The sequence below is a fragment of the Palaemon carinicauda genome, chromosome 29 (assembly GCF_036898095.1).
Source record: "Palaemon carinicauda isolate YSFRI2023 chromosome 29, ASM3689809v2, whole genome shotgun sequence".
Lineage (NCBI taxonomy): Eukaryota > Metazoa > Arthropoda > Malacostraca > Decapoda > Palaemonidae > Palaemon > Palaemon carinicauda.
In genome coordinates, this window is record NC_090753.1 from 97,615,474 (window position 1) to 97,633,308 (window position 17,835).

Consider the following 17,835-nt stretch of genomic DNA (forward strand, 5'->3'; position numbering starts at 1 on the left):
CGTTTGAAATGACGGCTAAACATTTGGATATGAACGCAAACGTACATATACTGTACATATAGATTCAACCCCTCCCCCCCTCTTCCCCTTTCCTAGCTACGAGTCAGCTGTTTCAGCAATTAATTAAAATTGCGACTTCAGAGAGCACTTGCCAACGGTTCCCCCTCTCACCAAGGTATGACTACTCCCTCCGCCATAGAGGAGGAACCGGGACACACCGAGATATAATTGAAGCACTAATATAAAGTTTCATATATTGGTCGTTTTTAATCAACATAAAAGGTCTCCAAGGAGACTGTAGATCATCCTAAAACGGGAAACCATAACATCTTGTCCTATTGTCTCGTGATACTATCTCGGATCTTATCAGTGGTATTCTGGGTCCACCAGATCTCTGGGATAGCAGTCCGGTAAAAAATGCAATACGACACTGGCAAGTCATTGTACTTAATGATAAACAAACACACTGTTTACTCTTGCACCCCGAGTGTCTTCGCTTCCTCTTTATCTTTCTACTCCTAATTCATCTCCCTTACTCATTCTCCTCTCTAATTCCTCCTAGGTTACTTTCCATCCTTCTCTTCTTTCTACTCCTCAATCTCCTCCCTCACTACTCCTAGTTTTTTACTTCCCAATCATCTTTCTACTCCTCCTCAATCTCTTCCTTTACTCCTCCCAGGTTTCTTCCCTCCTTCCCATCCTTCTGCTCTTCCTTAATGTCCTCTCATACTACTTCCAGTTTTTTCCTTCCTCCTTTTTCTACTCCTCAATCTCCACTCTTACTACCATTTTTATTCCTTCCTCATCATCTTGCTACTGCTACTCGATTTCCTCCTTTACTTCTTCCAGGTATCTTCCCTCCTTCCCCTCCTTCTACTCCTCCTTAATCTCCTCTCCCGCACCCAGTTTCTTCCCATCCTCTTCTTCTTTCTACTTCTCCTAAATCTCCTCCCTTAGTACTCCCCGTTTTTTCCTTCCTCCTCATCTTTCTACTACTCAATCCCCCCTCCTTCTACACCGAGTTTCTTCCCATCATCCTGTTCTTACTACTCCTTCTCAATCTCCTCCCTTATTACTCCCAATTTCCCCCCTCCTTATCGTTCTACTCCTCCTCAATCTCCTCCCTCACTCCTCCCAGGTTTCTTCCCTCCTCCCCATCCTTCTATTCCTCATCAATCTCCTCTCTTATTACTCGAAATTTCTTCCCCTCCTCCTCTTCTTTCTACTCCTCTTCAATATTCTCCCTTATTATTATTATTATTATTATTATTATTATTATTATTATTATTATTATTATTATTATTATTATTATTATTATTAGCTAAGCTATAACCCTAGTAGTGTGCTCGAGTGTATCCTCAAGCAAGAGAGCTCTAATCCCAGGTAGTGGAAGACCATGGTACAGAGGCAATGGCACTACCCAAGACTAGAGAACAATGTTTTTTTAATTTTATTTTGGAGTGTCCTTCTAGAAGAGCTGCTTACCATAGCTAAAGAGTCTCTTCTACCCCTACCAAGAGAAAAGTGGCCACTGAACAATTAAAATGCAGTAACCCCTTGAGTGAAGAAGAATTGTTTGGTAATCTGTGTTGTCAGGGGTATGAGGACAGAGGAAAATATGTAAAGAATAGGCCAGACTATTCAGTGTGTATGTGTAGGCAAAGGGAAAATGAGAGAAGGATCCAATGTAGTACTGTCTGGTCAGTCAAAAGACCCCCATAACTCTCTAGCGGTAGTATCTCAACGGGTGGTTGGTGCCCTGGCCAACCTCCTACTACCATTTTTTTTCCTTCCTCTGCATCTTTCTATTCCCCCTCAATCTCCTCCCTTACTCCTCCCAGGTTTCTTCCCTTCTTCCTATCCGTCTATTCCTCCTCGATCTCCACTCTTATTAATCCCAGTTTCTTCCCCTCCTCCTCTTCTTTCTACTGCTCCTCAATATCCTCCCTCATTACTCCCAGGTTTCTTTCCTCCTCCCTAGCCTTCTACTCCTCCTCAATCTCCCCCATTAATACACCTCTCTTATTACTCCCCTTTTCCCCCCTTCCCATACTTCTACTCTTCTTCCATCTCCTCCCTTATTACTCCCAGTATTTTCCTTCCTCCTCTTCGTTTTACTCCTCAATCTCCTCCCTTACTCCTACTGGTATTCTTTCCCTCCTCTTCTTCTTTCTACTCCTCCTTATTCTCCTCTCTTTCTCCCCATAGGTTTCTTCCCTCTTCCTCCTTTTTCTAACCCTCCTCAACCTCCTCCTTAACTCCTTTAAATTTTTTTCCACTCCTCCCCATCCCTCTACCCCTCCTCAATCTTCTCCCTTACTCCTCTCAGGTTTCTTCCCTCCTTCCCATCCTTCTGCTCCTCCTGAATCTCCTCTCATACTAAATTACTTCTAGTTTCTTCCACTACTCCTGTTCTTTCTACTCCTCGTATATCTCCTCCCTTACTACGCCCAGTATTTTTCCTTCCTACAAACCTTTCTATTCTTCAATCTCCTCCTTTACTCCTTCCAGGTTTCTTCCCATCATGCCCATCCTTCTATTCTTCCTCAATCTCCTCCCTTACTCGTCGCAGTTTTTTCCTTCCTCCTTCTCTTTCTACTCCTCAATCTCCTCCCTTATTACTATCATTTTTGTTCCTTCCTCATCATTTTTCTACTCCTACTCAATTTCCTCCTTTACTCCTTCAAGGTTTCTTCCCTCCTTCTACTCCTCCTCCATCTCCTCTCCTTCTACACACAGTTTCTTCCCATCCTCCTCTTCTTTCTACTCCTCCTTAATCTCTCCCCTTATTACTCCCAGTTTTTTCCTTCCTCCTCATCTTTCTACTCCTCAATCTCCTCTCCTTTTACACAGTTTCTTTCCCTCATTCTGTTCTTCCTACTCCTTCTCAATTCCCTCCCTTATTAATCCAAATTTTCCCCCTCATCTTTCTACTCCTCCTCAATCTCCTCCCTCACTCCTCCCAGGTCTTTTCCCTCCTCCCCTTCCTTCTACTCCTCTTTGATCTCCTTTCTTATTACTCGCAGTTTCTTCCTAACCTCCTCTTCTTTCTACTCCTCCTCAATCTCCTCCCTTACTCGTTCCAAGTTTCTTCCCTCCTCCCTATCCTTTTATTCCTCCTCAATCTCCTCTCTTATTTCTCCCACTTTCTTTTCAGTTTCCTATCCTTTTATTCCTCCTCAATCTCCTCTCTTATTACTCCCAGTTTCTTTTCAGTTTCCTATCCTTTTATTCCTCCTCAATCTCCTCTCTTATTACTCCCAGTTTCTTTTCAGTTTCCTATCCTTTTATTCCTCCTAAATCTCCTCTTTTATTGCTACCAGTTTCTTCCCCTCCTCCTCTTCTTTCTACTACTCCTCAATGTCCTCCCTTATTACTCCCAGGTTTTTTCCTTCCTCTGCATCCTTCTACTCTTCCTCAATCGCCTCCCTTACTCCTCCCAGATTTCCTCCCTCCTCCCTAGCCTACTACTCCTTAATCTCCTCTCTTAATATATCCAGGTTTCTTCCCTCCTCATCTTTCTACTCCTCTATCTTGTCCCTTATTACTCCCTTTTTCCTTCCTTCCCAAACTTCTACTCTTCTTCAATCTTCTCCCTTACTACTCCCATTTTTTTCCTTCTTCCTCTTCTTTTTACCCCTCCTCAATCTCCTCCCTTATTCCTCCTGGAATTCTTTGCCTCCACTTCTTCTTTCTACTCCTCCTTATTCTCCTCTCTTTCTCCCCATAGGTTTCTTCTTTTTTCCTCCTCTTTCTAACCCTCCTTAATCTCCTCCTTTACTCCTTTCAATTTTTTTTCACCTCCTCCCCATCCTTCTACCCTCCTCAATCTTCTACCTTACTACTCCCAGTTTTTTTCCTTCATTCGCATCTTTTTACTCCTCCTCAATCTCCTCCCCTACTCCTGCAAGGTTTCTTCCCTCCTCCTTATCCTTTTACTCCCCCTCAATCTCCTCTCTTATTACTGCCAGTAGCTTCCCCTCCTCTTCTTCTTTCTACTACTCCTTAATTTCTTCCCTTAATCGTTCTATGTTTCTTCCCTCCTCCCTATCCTTCTACTCCTCCCCCAATCTCCTCCCTTATTGCTCCCTCGTTTCTTCCCTCCTCCCTATCCTTCCACTCCTCCTCAATCTCCTCCTTTTTTATTCCCTTTTTTCCTCCTTCCCATATTTCTACTCTTCTCAATCTCCTCCCTTACTACTCCCAGTTTTTTCCTTACTCCTCTTCTTTCTACTCCTCCCCAATCTCCTCCCTTACTCCTCCTGGCATTCTTTCCGTCCTTTACTTCTTTCTACTCCTCCTTATTCTTCTCTCTTCCCCATAGGTTTCTTCCCTCCTCATCTTTCTACTCCTCCTCAATCTCCTCCTTTAATCCTTCCAAATTTCTTCAGCTCCTCCTCATCCTTCTACCACTCCTCCATCTCCTCCCTTATTACTCCCAGGTTTTTCCCATCCTCTTCTTTTTCCTACTCCTCTTCAATCTCCTCCCTTACTCCTCCCAGGATTCCTTGAATCCTTTTCTTCTGTCTACTCCTCCTTAATCTTCTCTCTTTCTTCCCATAGGTTACTTCTCTCCTCCTCATCTTTCTAATCCTCCTAAATCTCCTTTACTCCATTAAGTTTTATCCACTTCTCCCCATCCTTCTACCTCTCCTCAATCTTCTCCCTTACTACGCTCAGCTTTTTTCTTCATCCTCTTCTTTTTACTCCTTCTCAATCTCCTCCCTTATTACTACCAGTTTTTTCATTTATCTTCGTCTTTCTAATCTTCCTCAATCTCCTTCCTTACTCCTCCCAGGTTACTTCCCTCCTCCCTTCCCTTCTACTCCTCCTCAATCTCCCTTCTCTTCTTACTCCCAGTTTCTTCCCTCCTCCCTATCCTTTTACTCATCCTCAATCTCCTCTCATATTATTCCCAGTTTCTTTCTCTCCTTCTCTTCTCTTTACTCTTCCTAAATCTCCTCCTTTATTACTCTCAGGTTTCTTCCCTTCTCATCTTTCTTCTCCTCCTCAATTTTCTCCCTTATTTCTCCCTTTCCCCCTCCTTCCCATGCTTATATTCTTCCTCAATCTCCTCCTTACTACTAACAGTTTTTATCTTTCCTCTTCTTCTTTCTACTCCTCTCTCTCTCTCTCTCTCTCTCTCTCTCTCTCTCTCTCTCTCTCTCTCTCTCTCTCTCTCTCTCTCTCTCTCCCCATAACTTTCTTCTCCCCTCCTCATCTTTCTACTGCTCTTTAATCTCTTCACTTACTCCTTCCAATTTTCTTCCTTCCCTCACTATCTTACTACCCCTCCTCAATCTCCTCCCTTTTCCTTCTCCCCCACCCCCCAATCTTCTTCTTCTTCATTTCTAAATTAGTTGATAGCCACTAGAGGAACATCTCCGAAGAACGCTTAACCTCGTCCTTGATTATTTAAATAAAATTTCAAATTCCTAAAGAAACCATAAAAAAGGCGAAGGGGTTCTTGGGGTTGGAGAATTTGCAGTTAGAATTATAATAATAATAATAATAATAATAATAATAATAATAATAATAATAATAATAATAAAGTGCCCATTAGATAATTATTACAAACCGGGTACAAAACGTACCTTATCATATAGATGTAGAAGGCTTATTTTTTTCTTTCTTTGTATATATATATATATATATATATATATATATATATATATACATATATATATATATATATATATATATATATATATATATATATATATATATATATATATATTATGGGCCCATGGTCTGGGAAACCAAATATATATATTATATATTACAGCTGGCAAGCTACACAACCTCTCGAGTAACAACCTCACCTGTTTGTTTTTACATAAATCGGTTATATTTACATAATACCCGAACTCTGGGAAAATTATTTAACTCCCAGACGGCAATATATAAAAACACTGAATATGCAAAGGTCTTTTAAGTACACTCCAAACAAAATTGGGTAATTATTTTTAAGAACTATTCAAAACAACATCTCACTACCATCGGGTGTAAGGGAGCACTCTTTATGGTTTTCAGCCGTCTGACAAATGTGACATGTGCTGCAGAACTGACTGACGTCGTTATGCATCCCAGGCCAGAAAAAGCGTTTCATAATCTTCTCTGTCGTCCTCCTTTTCCCCATATGTCCCGTCTCGTGCTCTCCGGCAATCACTTATCTTCTCAACGGTGCGGGAATCAATATCTGACAGTATTTCTCCCATTCGGCATTCCCAGGGATATCGGCGGGTCTATGCTTCCTCATAAGCAACTCCCGTTGCCTCCTTCCGTTACAATCCTATCGGCCTTTTCCTACTTACTTGTCCTACCTCTAACGCTGAGTTTTCTATTTCTCCCTGGTCTTCTTGTCCATTCGTCTGTCATTCCTATTCTCTCAGCCTTACTCCGGAGTTTTTCTCTTGCGTACCATCAAGGGAATCCTCTTTTTTGGAAAACAAATATTCCAAGTTCATCGCTCATTCGATTTCTTTTTCTTCTTTTCCAGTCATTTTCTTTGTTATACTCCTAGTCATCACACAACTAGGAAACAGATGCGTGTAGTCCTTCTCGAATTTAGTCATAGGACTATACTTCAATGGTTTCTCCGTTACAATGGGACAAGGCACAAACGACGATCCACCAACCTCATTACCCAGCAGGTCTTCTGCTCCTTCGACAGCCAATGAATCCTTTACCGCAAAATCAAAATTACCTGACACCAGTTCGCATGACAGTTTCAAAGGGCGAATAGAGGTAACCTCTTCTCCTCACATTCCCTTCAAAATACTCGAGTCTCCTGTGAGACTGTTCCACCAACAGGTGTACTCCTCGTATTACCACACTATGGTTGCAACCTGTGTCATACAATATCTTGACCGGGGTTTCTTTCACTCCTGTCTATTGCTGCTAACATTCCTTCATAAAAATAAGGTTTAAAGACATCCATGCTGTATGGGTTCGTCCTGTTCGTCGTATAAACGTTAGCTTTTTTATTTTTCTCTTCGCCTTTTTTATTGTTTCTTCGTCTTCACATTCTGTGAAGTCGAATTATCCTTAACCACTTGGGTGACTGTTTTCGGTTGATTTGACCAACATTCCTTACTCATATGGCTTCTCTTGCCACACTTAAAACAGACAATATTAACCTTCTGCACGTCTTTCACGATACTTGAAGGAGGACGATTCGACGATTGTTGCTGTGGTACTATCGTATTCTGCTTAGGAACAGTACCAGTGCTACTTGTGCTGTAACTTGAACTTTTTCACATAGTTATTATTGAACTTATTTCCATGGATCAGCGAATACTTGACACTTGGTCGGAACGACGGGTGAAACTTCATGTCCGAGGAGGGTTTTTTCAACTGATAATATTATAATCTTCACTCAGCGAAGCGGCTTTATCAAGTTTCTTTACCTCTCTCTCTCTCTCTCTCTCAAGCGAGAGAGGAATTCGTCATAGATATTGTTCTGGTACTATCAATTCTTCTATATCAGCCATCTCCCTCATGTTAGCAGCCTCTGTCTATCTCTTAAAACTTCGTCGTACCTTATAAGCGTAATCCAGGAAAGTCATCCTCTCGTCCTTCTGCGAAATTCGGAACCTTTCCTTATAATATTCAGGGGTCATCTGGTATACTTGTAGCACGCTCCTCTTCACTTCTTGATACTCCTTCCTCTGGTCCTAGGATAAGGACAGATAAGCACTACGTCCTTTCCCAAAGAGTACACTCTGCAATAACTCAGACCATTTATCTTCGGGCCATTGCATCGTCAATGCGACCATTTCAAAATGATCGAAGAATTCATCAGGAGCCTCTTCTGTGAATTTTGGAATCAACCTCTGGGCATTTGTCACATTAAACACGGAACCGTGCATTGCAGGGGTCACCTCTGTGTGTCTTGCCGACCGTGCATGAGCATTCAACAGCTCTAATTCCCTTACGTGTCTTGCGAGCTATCTGGCATCTTCCCTTTCTTTTTCTTCTCTTTCTGCCTCTCTTCTTGTCTTGCTTACATTTCACTCGCATGTTGAGCTTCTTCTGCCTTTCTTTCTTCACGTCTTACAATATATAAAAACACTGAATACACAAAGTCTCTTAAGTACAGTAAAAAAAAAAATTGGGTAATTATTATTGAGAACTATTCAAAACAACCTCTTACATTGATTCTTTAACAGGGATACGAGAGAGTTCTGTAAAAAACATGGTGATGGAAATAATACACTCTTTACAAAACAATAAATATATTCTAGAAAAATTATAACACTTTGAAAGAATTTACATTAAAAATAAATTATTCGAAATATTAAGACTGAGCAAAACTTAGACTAAGACAAAAGAAATTATAACACTCTGAATGTTATATAATCACCCGTTTCACTGGAAATTGAATTTTGCACAATTATTTTGTCTAGATAACTAATGCAAATAGATAACCTTTAACACTCTAAGGATTAAACTCTTAAAGAAATTACATAAAATAATTGATAAAATTACGAATTTTTAGCTCACACAAAGTTTAACCAGATAGCGATACAAATATACTTCACGTTTTTGCACAAACCTTTCAGGGCCAGCTACAAAAATTTATATAACCCCAGAACACATAATGACACAATAAATTTGAAATCACTTTTAAAATCTTCCGTAAAGTTTTAACACACTGCACACAATATATGTTGTATCAAACTTATATATTTTGGAGAGGACACACTCGAGGCACTTGAGAGCAAAACGATGAACTTTGGCTCTTTCACAGGACAGGCTGTTTCTCTTCTGCCCTATGCATCCCTATTGGCACATATATATTGACTTAGTTATTCTAGGTCCATGTAGGTCAGGAGTTTAGAAGGTTGGGGGCTGGCCTAACAGCTAAGGTTGCCAACGATTACCTATCAGGCGCCTACCAACGCACCAGCGAGATGACTCTCTCTCAGCTAGCTCCGCCCACCCTCGTCCTCAAACATTAAAAAAAAAAATAAAGACTAGGTTTTACAAGAACCTTCCAAAAGTACGGGCAAGTATAAGATTTGCGTATTTCTCACAAATATGACACAATACCTCATGAAAACATAAAAAAAAAAATTACATAAGCCCTCGTTCATACCTCGTAGGATCACATAGCACTCTTAAACAGTTACGTAAGATTCATAACAAAATACACGAAATAAAAAGTTAATTCTTAAAAACAACGTAAATTTATATATACAGACTTGAATGAAGAATACAGTTAAATTAATGACGAAAGTCTTACGTAATTTACATACAATTACTTAAACCTACATGAGAGGAACTCACCTTAAGAGCTGGCTATTCATCTCTTAAATACACATATGAAATACATAAATAAATTATTAACTCAATGCTAGACCAGCTTCATAAATAATATATATATATATATATATATATATATATATATATATATGTATATATATGTAAATATATATATATATATATATATATATATATATATATATATATATATATATATATACATATACATATATATATATATATATATATATTCACAGTATATATATACATATACATATATATATATATATATATATATATATATATATATATATATATATATATATATACACGTATATAGGACTGCATCATATCTTTATTACTTGAAAATTACAAATATATATATATATATATATATATATATATATATATATATATATATGTATATATATGTAAATATATATATATATATATATATACATATACATATATATATATATATATATATTCACAGTATATATATACATATACATATATATATATATATATATATATATATATATATATATATATATATATATATATATATACACGTATATAGGACTGCATCATATCTTTATTACTTGAAAATTACAAATATATATATATATATATATATATATATATATATATATATATATATATATATATATATATATTATATACGCTGTATCTATACACACAATATATATAAATACATAAATTATACATCTTATATGCATATTACAAATAACTGTGTATACCTATCCATCTAGCTACCTATCTATATAATTATACTTGCATATACTATCGAAATCTTTTGTCCATCCATCCATATACCAAAGGCACTTCCCCCAATTTTGGGGGGTAGCCGACACCAACAATGAAACAAAACAAAAAGGGGACCTCTACTCTCTATGTTCCTTCAGCCTAATCAGGGACTCAACCGAGTTCAGCTGGTACTGCTAGGGTGCCACAGCCCAACCTCCCACATTTCCACCACAGATGAAGCTTCATAATGCTGACTCCCCTACTGCTGCTACCTCCGCGGTCATCTAAGGCACCGGAGGAAGCAGCAGGGCCTACTGGAACTGCGTCACAATCGCTCGCCATTCATTCCTATTTCTAGCACGCTCTCTTGCCTCTCTCACATCTATCCTCCTATCACCCAGAGCTTTTGTATCTGAGATTAATACAGTTTATGAGTTATCATCATATCACAGATTTTATGTAAATATACAATGGGATTTTCTTCTTTGATTTGTTAGGATCTAAAGAAAACTTACACACCAATAATCCAAATATATTCTTTCAATAATTGTATGCCTTAACCGTAGGATTTCGAATAAACCCAATTGATACTTTATTGGTAATAATACGTCAATTCTATAACATCATGGCAGGACTAACTTCTCTCATTCTTTATTGTAGGAGGCATCATGGCTTGGTTGAGGGAGGACGTGTTAAGTCTGGTACCGCATGCTGTACCATACGTGTTTCTGACAGCAATCATTGGCTTGGTCATCACGTGGTATATCAGGAGGATGCAAAAGGTATTGCAGTATAACAGGAAGCCTTGCCAATTCATATCATTATTGTAATTGTTGAATTTTCAACAATCAAGTCTTTTATTCATATTTATTTTGACAGGTCTCATTTCACAGTAAATCCAGGCCGACCAACATTTTTTATCTTGGGCTCATATACATCGAGGTCGCCAGCACAACTACCTTTACATGTTATTCAAACTTAGCTGGGAAAAGATGGAAACACTAGGAAACGTTTAATTTCTCTGCTCTACTGGGTCATACATTACCATCCTTGGATTACACCCTCCAGCCTCGCCCAATTATTGTTATTATTATTATTATTATTATTATTATTATTATTATTATTATTATTATTATTATTATTGCTTGCTAAGCTACAACCCTAGTTGCAAAAACAAGCCCAGGGGCCCCAACAAGGAAAATAGCTCAGTGAGGAAAGGAAACAAAGAAAAAAATATTGTAAGAATAGTAACAATATTGAAATAAATATTTCCTATAAAATCTTAAACAAAATAAGAAGAGAAATTAGATAGAGTAGTGGGCCCGAGTGTACCCTCTAGCAAGCAAACTCTAACCCAAGACATTGGAAGACCATGGTAGAGAGGCTATGGCACTACCCAAGACTAGAGAACAATGGTTTGATTTTGGAGTGTCTTTCTCCTAGAAGAGCTGCTTACCATAGCTAAAGAGTCTCTTCTACCCTTACCAAGAGGAAAGTAGCCACTGAGCAATTACAGTGCAGTAGTTAACCCCTTGAGTGAAGAAGTATTTTTTTGAAGAAGTATTTTTTGGTATTTTCAGTGTTATCAGGTGTATGAGGACAGAGGAGAATCTGTAAAGAATAGGCCAGACTATTCGGTGTATGTGTAGGCAAAGGCGAAGTGAACCGTAACCAGAGAGAAGGATCCAATGAAGTGCTGTCTAGCCAGTCAAAGGACCCCATAACTCTAGTAGTTCTTATTATATCAAAAGCACTATCCCTTGGTTTACTTCGCTCGTCTATTCCAGCATCTTTTTACCCTAGTCTTATTAACATCGTTAACCCCTATGCCATCCATATTTCTCTCCATGAGCAATTCATCCATCATGCACTAGCTCTCTGCTATGCCCAATTTACACATTCGCAAATTGTTCGATATGGGATTTTATGGCAGAAAAAGTACAAAGCTGTAAAACGCTTTACTCAAGATGTTCGGTGATTTTCTCTTCACTTAACTGCTATATTCATCTACCTATCTATCTATCTGTCTGTCTGTCTGTCTTTGTGCCAGTCTATGTGTATGTTTAAGTGTGCAAGTAATTCTCCTAAAAGTGAAAAAATATATTTTTTTTTTTTAACAGGTTGCATTGATTGAGAAGCTACCTGGGCCTCCTGGCATCCCTATCCTTGGCAATGCCCTGGAGGTCAATGTAGAACCCAGAGGTAAGGTTTGATTATTGTTTTTGTTTGCTACATAAGTAGTGTAGACAAACGTTTGAGGAGTACAACTCTTAATTTACAGTTGTGAATCTTTGGACCACTTCCAGTCTACCGCCAATCAGTTCACCAAGTTGTAAATGGATACCAGCATCTACTTGAGTTAGAATATAGGGCTTTAAGGCCTAGAACCTCTGCAAAATGTTACCAGTTTCGACCGGGTTCAAGACAAACGGCCATGAAGACCTGCTGAAGAATGGAAAGCCTTCACCGTACAATTGCTATTTCTTCCGATGGAAATTTTGTGGATAGAATTAGATAAACTTAAAATATACTAATCTTATTTATGTTTGCCAGTTCACCTTATATTTCATACAATCACTACAGACTGCTAAATTTTACAAATGTCTAAAAATTTTCACCTTCGTCTGCTTCCATTCTGGAGTGTATGATTCCCGGAAGGTTAAGATTTTTTTCCTTTTTTATGAAAATTTGGGAGTTTTTATTTCGATCCCGTAAGATGCTGGTACCTATTTACTAGTGAGTTAGCTAGTGGGGAGTAGTCTAGATGTGATCTATACCCTATCAACTGTTGTCAAACAACACCCCATTAGGTGCACAGTACTAATTTTGATTATAGTGTTAGCATATATATATATATATATATATATATATATATATATATATATATATATATATATATATATATACATAAATGTATGCATATAAATAAACTCCACCTGAATTACATATCATTTACCCTAGAGAACATTATCTTCAGAATTTGTTATTTTGCTGATTTCGTATTTTCTTTTATTAAATACAATACTTTAAATTACCATACATAAAAGTAAAACTTTATTTTTAAAAAAATAAGGTTTTAAAATCATGTTTAAATAGGTATGCCATATCTTACTCCAGTTAAGGCTTAAGCCAATCAGTTATTGTACCCTGGATCTAATTTTATCTAATCTGATATCGAAGTATATGACATTAAAGGATATTGCAACTTTGATGAAGCCTGCTTGACTGATCTTAAGCTACCGAGCATAACTCCTATGGAAACTACATTTAATGAAATACGATCATTTGCAGAGGTTTTTGCAAAGCTCGTCAGCTTCTGTGATTTTGGAGACGTGATGAGAATATGGCTAGGTCAGAGGCCCTATTGTATCATATCAAAAGCCAAGGCCGCTGAGGTAATTGCCAATAGTTGGAGTATGCATTTTGTATTTTCTTGTAACCATTTTGGGGGAGATGAAATAGTCTCACATTCTGATGTATGATATGAACTGCAAAACGAGACTCTGTTACCATTGAGTTTTGGCTTCTGAGACTTTGATCGTTTTGCTTGGCATTTGGGACTAGGTGTGAGTGCTTGCTTTGCTTTCAATGCAAAAGGCAGCAAAAACACTAACTTATTTTTATTTACGCATGCCACCTGGTTAGGATGAACAGATGCCTTTAACACAGCCCAGCAATGGTTAATTATCAACTTTTTATCATTTTATACTAGCAAAATATTAAAGATTCATAAATATCTATACTTAAAAAAACAGTAGCCTAATATGGTATTAATAATTCTTGTCTAATCACATGAAGTGTGGGGCCCTTCTTTAATTTCTAAAGGGGTTTTAGTTTTTTGTGGGGTTCCGGCTAGTAGTATCTTAAGGTTGTTATTTTGCTAAATGGTTAGTTCAAACTTACGTTTATGCAGTATTATCATTTTCAATGCTATCATTACAATCAATGTTACAAATACTCTAAATGTACACTAAAGCCTTAAAATTGCAGAACATGATCCCAAGACGTAATTCCAACCATAAAAATCTGTAAAATATATCATCCTTATTAAATTATACTATAGAATAAGTTTCTCCCCTACTTATGATTTTCAATTGGCTCTCTCTTTCTTCCTCTTAATCAACTCAACATCTGATGTTACTGCCAATGACTTGATTTGGCCATAAATGAAATTCGTTTATTAACCTTTCCCTGTAAACGTAGCTGTTTATATTTCTATACATTGAAAAACCCAAATTCCAGAGATTTTACGGAAGTTATGCAATTTTTATGATTTCGTAGAGATGGCCCATGTAGAGATAGCCAGCACCCCATACTGCATCATTTCCAAAACCTGACCCGCTAAGGTAAACTGCTTCGATAGATGGCGGTGGCGTAGTAGATTGTTCAAGTCCCTTTGGCATTATCAAAAGCAGTAAAGGGAAGTTCAGAAAGCTCCTCTACAAAATAACCCCGCGCGCATTAGCTCTCTGATCAGCGCTATCTATTGGCAATGCACTAAAATAAAATTTTCTCATAACTTTAAGCCTTGGGCAGCAGTAGACTACACTGCATTTTAAAAATCATATATGCATTTATCATTAATCAGCAGTAGTGACAAACTTAATTCATATGAAGCGCTCCTTATTTTTTTTCTCTCTCTCTCTAGTCCAGATATAATCAAAAGACCTAACTGATCAGTAGCACCTGTTGCCAACGTGCTTGACTAACAAGGGAAAATGCTTGTATAAATTCCAGTGACTTTCCAATCTCCTCTCTACTGTATTTGTGGCATTATGAGTAGTTTTGTTCAGATTTTACTCGAAGTGTAAATTATTCTACAAGCTTTTATAGTTCTGTATTGTATGAGTTTTAGTAGCCTAATGGACATGTAAACTATCAATGGATGGGTCGTGATTTTGAGATTCACTCACGTCTCTTTCATAATCTTGCCAAACTTGTGGTCTTGAAATTGGATGTTTAGAGTGGCCCATAGACCTATGTATTATTATTATCATTATTATTATTATTATTATTATAATTATTATTATTATTATTACTATCCAAGCTACAACCCTAGTTGGAAAAGCAAAATGCTATAAGCCCAAGGACTCCAACAGGGAAAAATATCCCAGTGAGGAAAGGAAATAAGGAAATAAATAAATGAAGAGAACAAATTAACAATAAATCATTCTAAAATAAGTAACAACGTCAAAACAGACATGTCATATATAAACTATTAACAACGTCAAAAACAAATATGTCATATATAAACTATAAAAAGACTCATGTCCGCCTGGTCAACAAAAAAGCATTTGCTCCAACTTTGAACTTTTGAAGTTCTACTGATTCAACCACCCGATTAGGAAGATCATTCCACAACTTGGTCACAGCTGGAACAAAACTTCTAAAGTACTGCGTAGTATTGAGCCTCGTGATGGAGAAGGCCTGGCTATTAGAATTAACTGCCTGCCTAGTATTACGAACAGAGGTCGTCAGCAGCCACTGGATGGTCCTTGATGGTTCTATCTTGTGTGGAGATCGATCTTGGGGGTTGTGATCACATGTATGATTGTTAGGTCTCAACGACACTAACTGACATCTGGACCTTTAAGAGGAAGTGAAAAATAAAGACCAACATATTTTATTATAGATATCATAGCTTGCCTATGATTGCCATTAGTTTAGTTCACTTTTCTCATGCAACCACGGGCTCTTGCTTACAAAACAGCAGACTGTAAGTGTGATGGTGTGCAAGTTGTTAAGATTTTCAGTCGGGTGCGTGGCTGTTGTATTTTGATCAGCCCAATGATGCACTTATTTCTGTATTTCTTACTGGTAATACGCGCAACATTATATGTTGTTGCCAGAGTAACAAAAATGCAGATTTTCTATGGTGATATTCTGGATTAGGGATAACACTATCTATTTTTATAGAATGGGAAGATTATGTAGGGTCTTTAATGGCTGGGGTAGTGTAAGAACTGTTCCAATTGTTACCCTGTATTCAGTGCATATCATAAGGAAATTTCACTTGGCGATCATATGAGTATTATGATTTTTAATAGGGAGAATACTAAACTAATACTTCCAAGTACCGTAGACGTAAGGCTTTATGCTATGCACCTATGACACTCAGCTAAGGGTTCTCGTGCCAGAGCTCCGGCAGTCAAACATTTCTATCATCAATATTACAACTGTAGATACTCCAATTTTTATCATTAAATAGGACAAATTTATGTCCAAACCTTCCCTCACAAAAATGGAATTTATCAATAAGTAATGTTTCAATAATAAAGAAATTTATTCAAATTTTCATTTCCTGGGGTAAAAGATATGCTATGGTCCAATAGCCGCTTCCTGGTGTTGGTCCTTGATTATGGTAGAAGTCAATATCTTGAAAAAAAAAATCTGCTACAAATAAAAAGTTTTTATTCAACCGGCCAAGATCCTAAAAGAATTGAATGATTTTTTTACATCTTGCAACTAATCCATAATGTACCACTATGGTGTATGGGTTCAGAAACAACCAATAGCGAAATTGGAAATGTTCCCCAGAAAAGAAAAAAAAAAATATTCAAGACCAAATTTTTACACATTTTAAAAATTGGCCTAGAAAGAAGCCGGGACTAATATATTATGACATTCTGAATAGCAATGGTTACATAAATTTCATAAAAAAATCTAAAATAGTATCTATTTGGTTTTACAACACATTCGTTTGTAAAGTTCCAAACTCTACATGAGAGTACTGAGCAGCCTACTGAAAAGCTTGGAAATGAAGCTCAAAATCCCACATCTTCATTTTCAAAATCACGCATTTATACCTAATAATCTTGAAACCAAACACCAAAATCATGTGCACATTACCTAAAATTTCATGTATGGGGATATGTTGAATGTGTTGACAGTTGAGAAGTATTGGAGTTTGTTGACCTGCACTTTCAAATCCCATCTATGTAGGGCTATTGTCGAGCATACAACGCTTACTTAGATCTTAGGCATAATCTGTTTAACATGCTTACATGCTATCTACCAGCGATATTCTTATATTATCAACACACCGCATAGGCATAGTGCATGCTGTAAAAACGACTGAAATTAAACAAGATATGAGATCTTATGCTTGCTCCACTTATAGTATACTGTCGCTCTCAGTTTTCCAGGCTACTCTGGATTCGGGCAATTTGAGCCAAGAGCTTAGACTCACTTGTCTACATCCTGTGTAACATAACATTCGTATATGAAAATATTGAAGTAAATGAACCATTTATTTTAAACTTTCAGGTATATAGGGCATTATATGTCTACATGAATTTATTATTGAGGTTGATAAAACGCTGTGTTATTTTAAACTTATTAGTATTCATGTCAGAATAACAAATATCTTTTTTTCAGCATTAATAGATTCTTTTAATGAAAACGGACATCAAACGGTATTGCAACAGTAACTTTACTATTTCTTACTAATTCGTGCCAATGAATTTGTCTGGTCAACTAGTAGTAAAACATTCTTCTAACTAAGCGACAATTGGCTTTACTGTCCAGGTATAATGTTAGAATATGCACTACTTGTATTTTTGGGACTTTCCTCAATGTAGGTAGATCAGCAGAAGGGTTTGTTTGTGGTTAGTTGATGGCGTTATCATTTGCAGTTTAAGTGATCATAGAGTTATTCATTTGTGGTTTGAGTTGTGATAGTTTTCCTTTGCAGTTTGAGTGATAACACATCTCTGAGGGCTTTAAACTTCTGTTTCTCAGATGATAGACTAAAAAAAGGGCACAAAAATCAGGGAGACGAACAATCTTTTGATCTTCAGA

At 37.3% G+C, this 17,835-nt stretch overlaps 1 protein-coding gene across 3 annotated transcripts in view; it reads left to right on the forward strand.

The window, feature by feature from the left end:
- The window catches only part of LOC137622383 (cytochrome P450 4C1-like), a 30,428-nt gene that overhangs the window by 2,389 nt on the left and 10,204 nt on the right, over nt 1-17,835 (forward strand). Inside the window, exons 2-4 of one of the 3 annotated variants that reach the window (XM_068352991.1) lie at nt 10,696-10,817; nt 12,156-12,237; nt 13,327-13,430. In XM_068352991.1, the coding sequence (XP_068209092.1) occupies nt 10,704-10,817; nt 12,156-12,237; nt 13,327-13,430 (300 nt within the window). In that variant the 5' untranslated portion in view covers nt 10,696-10,703. The remainder of the gene's footprint in view (nt 1-10,695; nt 10,818-12,155; nt 12,238-13,326; nt 13,431-17,835) is intronic. The other 2 variants (XM_068352992.1, XM_068352993.1) reach the window with 2 other exon arrangements.